The sequence below is a fragment of the Arachis ipaensis genome, chromosome B10 (genome assembly GCF_059453495.1).
Source record: "Arachis ipaensis isolate K30076 ecotype BB chromosome B10, ASM5945349v1, whole genome shotgun sequence".
In the NCBI taxonomy this organism is placed as follows: Eukaryota; Viridiplantae; Streptophyta; class Magnoliopsida; order Fabales; family Fabaceae; genus Arachis; species Arachis ipaensis.
The window spans coordinates 14,950,762-14,956,172 of record NC_142435.1 but is presented as its reverse complement, the minus strand read 5'-3'; the positions used below and the strand labels follow the sequence as shown (position 1 = coordinate 14,956,172).

Genomic DNA, 5,411 nt, shown 5'->3' with positions numbered 1-5,411 from the left:
CTAGTCACCGTTGTCATTTTGTAGGGAGGTAATTTTATTTCTACGCCTTCTAATCATTGTAGAGCCATGAAAGAATTTCGTATTTCGATCTCCAAACTTGATCCATTTGCACCTAGCTTTTTGGAACCATAAAATTTCTTCCTGAATGAGAATGTTTTCACATTCCAACCACAGATCTTTTTGCAATTTTTCCAGAAAAGAATCCTGAGAATACCCCAAACTAGTAGCAATACCTTGGAGCCTTCTAAGGATTCTGTGTTTCCGTTTGAAAATATTACCAAAGACCGAGCTATTCCACTCCTTGATTTTATTCTTGAAATCTAAAATACCCTCATCCCAAGAGTTCTTGACATTCCACGAGGTATCAACAACATTTCCAAAATCCGGGTGGGTAATCCAAGCTGCATGAAAACAAAACGGCCGTCTACCTCTATTCTGTGTCATAGCAATATGTAGTTGCAAACAGATAGGCGAGTGATCTGATTTGAGCATGGGCAGGTGTTTAACATAAGCCCCAGGAAAGGCAATTTGCCACTCCAAGTTGCTCAGCCCCCTGTCCAGTCTTTTCGCAAGATTCCCTTTCTTCCAAGTGAACGGCCAACCAGAATAACCCAAATCAACTAGGCCACAAGTTGAGATACATTCTTGAAACTCCTTGTAGGCGCTCTGGTTATTGTTGATCGTCCCACCAGGCTTTTCATGATTATGCAACATGGCATTAAAATCCCCCAAAAGGCACCAGGGGAGATTAACATTGCTAGCATACGTTTCAAGTGAGTTCCACAAGGCTCTTCTGGTCACTTTTTGGGCGCTACCGTAAACAGCTGTAAAGAGCCAGGGGCTCCAGTTATTACCGGAGACTTTAAGGTGGATATATTGCCTATCATGTTCCAGAACATCCACGCTCCAAACAGAGGAGTCCCAAAGACACCATATTCCTCCAGAGTGACCCAGAGCATCCACAACAAAGGATTTATCAAAACCCATCTTGTCCCGAATCTGTTTGCCTCGTGTTCCACTTACATGAGTTTCTAACAAAAAGAAGAAGTTTCATACTCTTGTTGCAGGTCCCGGATAATCGACGGGAAGGCTTTACTGCCAGCACCCCTACAGTTCCAGCTAATGATATTCATTATCAAAGATGCAAGGGAGGAGGAGCCATCAACGACCAGGATCACTTGCGGGCAAGGGCCCCTTGTTCCGGACCTACCTGGTCCCTGGAGGACGATTCCTCCTTTTTGTCCCTGCTACCAGCTTCCACCATGAGAACATCTGATTGCTTCACTTGATTGCCTCTGGGCTCGACAATCCCTAATCGTTCACCTGGTGGATGTTGGTTCTTTCCCGAATTAAACAACATATTATCCCGGACTACATGCTGATCCAGGGTCATACGGGCATTCTTCAAAGAATCGAAGGCTTCCCATTTCTCTCGCTCTATCCTCTTCATATACTCCTTGACCACCAGCTCCATACCTTCAAGTTCAGGATCTGTATCTTTCCCTTTGACAGCTCTTGGTGGATTTTCCATCCTTTTAGGGTTAGGTAAGGCAATTGCAAGATTTTTCTCTTTATTCTTGTTGTAGTTTGGCTTCCCACCCGGTTCAGATAAGCCTTTTGGGGGAGGCATAGTTTTTTTTATTTTGTGGGTTTTTCCCAGCTCCTTGTCTCAAGATCCTTTTTTGGACATGGGCCTTGACCATCGCATGTTGGGCTTGGGTCTATTGCAGCCCGTTGACTTCTATTGACTTTTGGACCTTCTCTACATCTTCCATACTTTTCTGAACGTCCTCCGAACTTTCCTCATGCAAGATCGTAAATCGAGATCCATCAGAATCTTTCTTTTTTGGAGACTCGTCCTTTTCAGAGTTATATTTAGTAACTAGCTTCTGATTACCATGAGATTCTTTCTGTCCTATTTGGATCTTCTTTTTATTTGCGTATCTTTTGACCATTATCCAAGGACCGAAATCAGGGTTAGTTTGACCGTTGCCATAAATGTCATGATTGTGCTGATTTTGTGGAGCTCCAAACTTCCCATTTTGGTCATCACCATTCTCAGCCGTTACCTCCACTGGAGGATTATTTCCGACTCCGACATCATCCATAGGATTGCCACTAGTTGTTAGGTTTTCCATGCACTGCTCTGATCTATGTCCATACCTGCCACAAGTAAAACAAATTTGATACAGACTTTTATATTCAAGGTGTAGTTCACATCCAAGCATCGAGATATGGGCACAAGTTGTTTTGCCAGGTCGATCTCTACATATATACGGGCGAATTTTCCCTTTGAGTGGATAGACGTGGTTCGATCGACCTTGAGCATATGATCAATGGCCGAACCTACCCTCCAAAGGAAGCGATGATTATAAAGTTCAATAGGGAGATTCGGGATGCGGATCCAGGCAGCGATTTTCCTAACTTCTGTGGATCCTGATAAGAAAAAGGGTCTCCATCTCTAAACAATAAGATAGTGTCCGGTGACCATCCAAGGCTCTTCCATAAGCACATGAGCGTAGTCCTCCTCATCTGAAAAATGAACCAAAAAATAGTCACGATTCATATCAATGACATGAATCTTACCTTTACCTTCCCAGTCTCTTCGAAGGTGTTGCTCCATGAAAGTGAAAGTCACATGTTTTCCCAAAACTTTGACCATAAGAGCATTGTTCCATGTCTTACACCACTCTTCAAATTCCTCTTTTGACATTGGAATCATGGGACAAGGGTTGAAAGGTTTTTCAGCATTCACCCCATCCTCGTCATCTTTATACCACTTATCCTCTGGGTTAGGCTCATCATTGTCCATGATGAACAAGGTCTCATAGTCGCCTTCCAATCCAGGGCCGGTCAGTAGAGTTTCCTTATATGAACCTTTCTGAATCGATGTGTCTTTCACCTCAACTGGAACAATTTCCATGCAATCGGGCGGATGATTAAGATTCACCTTTCCTCGAGTTTTGATTTTCTTTGTACTTCTTTGTACTAGGTCGTCTTCCTGAGTGGAAACCCTAGCAGAGGGTTGTTCAGACATATTCTCTACCTCAATGGTTTGTTCAGACATAATTATGGTTGTTCTTTGACGTCGGAGTCTGCTTCTAATTCAGGAATTTGAAGATTATGAATGCAGCTCCACGCTTTCACTGTTCCTAATGACTTTTGTGTGATGTGTGATGGGCAGTTGAATATACACAAGAATAGTGATATTTAATTCTTAATTCTAGACAAGATTATTGTTTTAATTGTTGCCAATTGTTAGTTGCTTGCAATTTAGTTAGTTTCTTTAATTGTTCTTTATTCTCTTGCCGCTTAGTTCTCAAATTGTGCTTTTAATTTCTTGCTATTTCAATTTCTGTTAATTAATATCAAAATCTCCTGAATTGCACTTTTAATTTCTTGCTACACTCAACAACTTGCTTGCTGGACTTACCAACAACACGATGAAGAATGATAGAACAACGCAAAAGCAATCAGTCAAAGAAGCTAAAATAGACAATGAGCATAATGGAACAAATAACACCTGATCCTGTCGAAAAAGGAAAATAAATCGTAAGTGAGCTAGAAAGCAGTGGCGTGTAATAATGCATTTTCTTTTCTTTCCTTAACAATTAGTATAAGAACTCCATTTTTCAATATGATTTTCAGCCTTGCTGTGACTGAAATTCACGAAATTTGAGAATTATGATTCACCTCGATTTAACGAGGCGGGTCAACAGAAAATATATAAAAAAACATTTTTTATACAGGACGAAATAGTACTTCTTAACGATAATTTTTAATTACCAAAACCAAATTCATCCGATAAAAATCTTTTATTGGTATTTCTTGATCTATTTAATTTCACCAAAATATTTTAAAAATATTTTAAAGTTGAAATAATATATGATACCCATATTTTTCATACTATGGTGAATTAATTTAAGATAAACATAATGATGTCATTAAAATTATATCATATAAGATATTCACATAACCGGTTTTCTCTCTCTTCTTATTCTCTCACATGCTGAATTTTGAGTAGTGATTAGCAAAAAAGAAATACGAGATAAGATCATCATATAAGTAAATACTACAAAAAAAATTCTAAGTACAGTCAAATTTAGTGATGAAATACATCTGATAGTATAACGGCGTCGAAAGATGTTTATCGGTAGATATTTTGTCTAACGCTAATTATCGGCAAATTTTGCGTCGGAGTTGGGAATCAATTTGACGAAAATAAGTAGTTAGTTTTCGGCGAATTTTTTTTACGATAATTTTGGCGCCATGTAATGTTTTTTGGTGCCCATTTATCGCCGAATTTTTCTGCCAGTAAATCCAACAGTAAGTAATTCTTTTTCACAACTAATGCACAATTAGTAGTCAAATTCAATTTTTTTTTTTTACAAAATTAGTGCACAAATTCTAAATACCAGAAATCATTGTCTTAGGGCATGCTGTATCCTGGACTCGACGGCTGGTACTGCTTTTGAAGAGTGGTTTTGGAAGGCCTTGGTTGACAATGAGGCGTCTTTTGGTGCAGAACTTTTGTGGGTTTGGAGACATAAGTGCAATGACATATTCAATGCTGACAACCCTTGGACAGACCACAAGGTTGTTGTCTTAGCCAAAATTATTGCCAAGGACTTACAGGTTTACATGAATCGAAACAATGCCTTTAGGTCTCGCCAAAATCGCATGTGTTGGGAACCAGTAGCAGACAACGATTTTAAAGTTAATTGTAATGCAAGCTTGTATCTGGATTCAAATTTAGCGGGATTCGGGTGTATTATTAGAGATTCTAAGGGAAGTTGGATCTTGAGCTGCTCTAGAAGCATTTCCCTGGTCTATCATGAGATGTAATTTATTTACTGCTTGGAGGGGATTGGTTTTAGTTTGGGATTGCGGTTTGAGGGATATTATATGTGAAATGGATTGCCTTAACATTATACCCATCATGCATGATCTTAGAAGTGGATATTTATCTGAAGTAATAAATTTGGTTCACAAGATTCATAAACTTTTATCTAGTCCTTGACTTGTTCACGTTAAGTGGGAGTCCCTGGAAGCAAATAGAATTGCGGATTGAATGGCTAAATATGGTGCTAAGAATAACTCTAATCATATTATTTGGTTTGAGTTTTGTGTTGATCTCCAGCAAATCATCTGTTCAAATATAGGATAGTATTTATTTTATTTATTTGTATATTTAAACACAAAAAAAAAAAAAAATACTGGATGCTCTCAATTGCGAGGTAATGTCATTAGGCTGACCTATGCATCTCAAACTCAGTCGCTAGCTAACACAAGTGCAATTAATGATTATCAATTTTTTAATCTTCGGTTAAGCATGCCTGTCTTTTAATGTTTAGGTTTTCTAGTGACCTTATCATGCTACTCTCTATTAAAGTGTTGATATCATTATGTTT

General features: G+C 38.7%; 1 protein-coding gene across 1 annotated transcript; it reads right to left on the bottom strand.

Moving 5' to 3' along the window:
* On the bottom strand, window positions 1-987 carry LOC148579221 (uncharacterized). The gene has a single exon (XM_088489205.1). The coding sequence runs from the start codon at window positions 985-987 to the stop codon at window positions 1-3; it is 987 nt and encodes a 328-aa protein (XP_088345331.1).
* Window positions 988-5,411: the final 4,424 nt, after the last annotated feature.

Bases quoted from the DNA above. Each gene is read 5' to 3' on its own strand.
- LOC148579221 (XM_088489205.1), bottom strand. From the start codon at position 987: ATGGGTTTTGATAAATCCTTTGTTGTGGATGCTCTGGGTCACTCTGGA.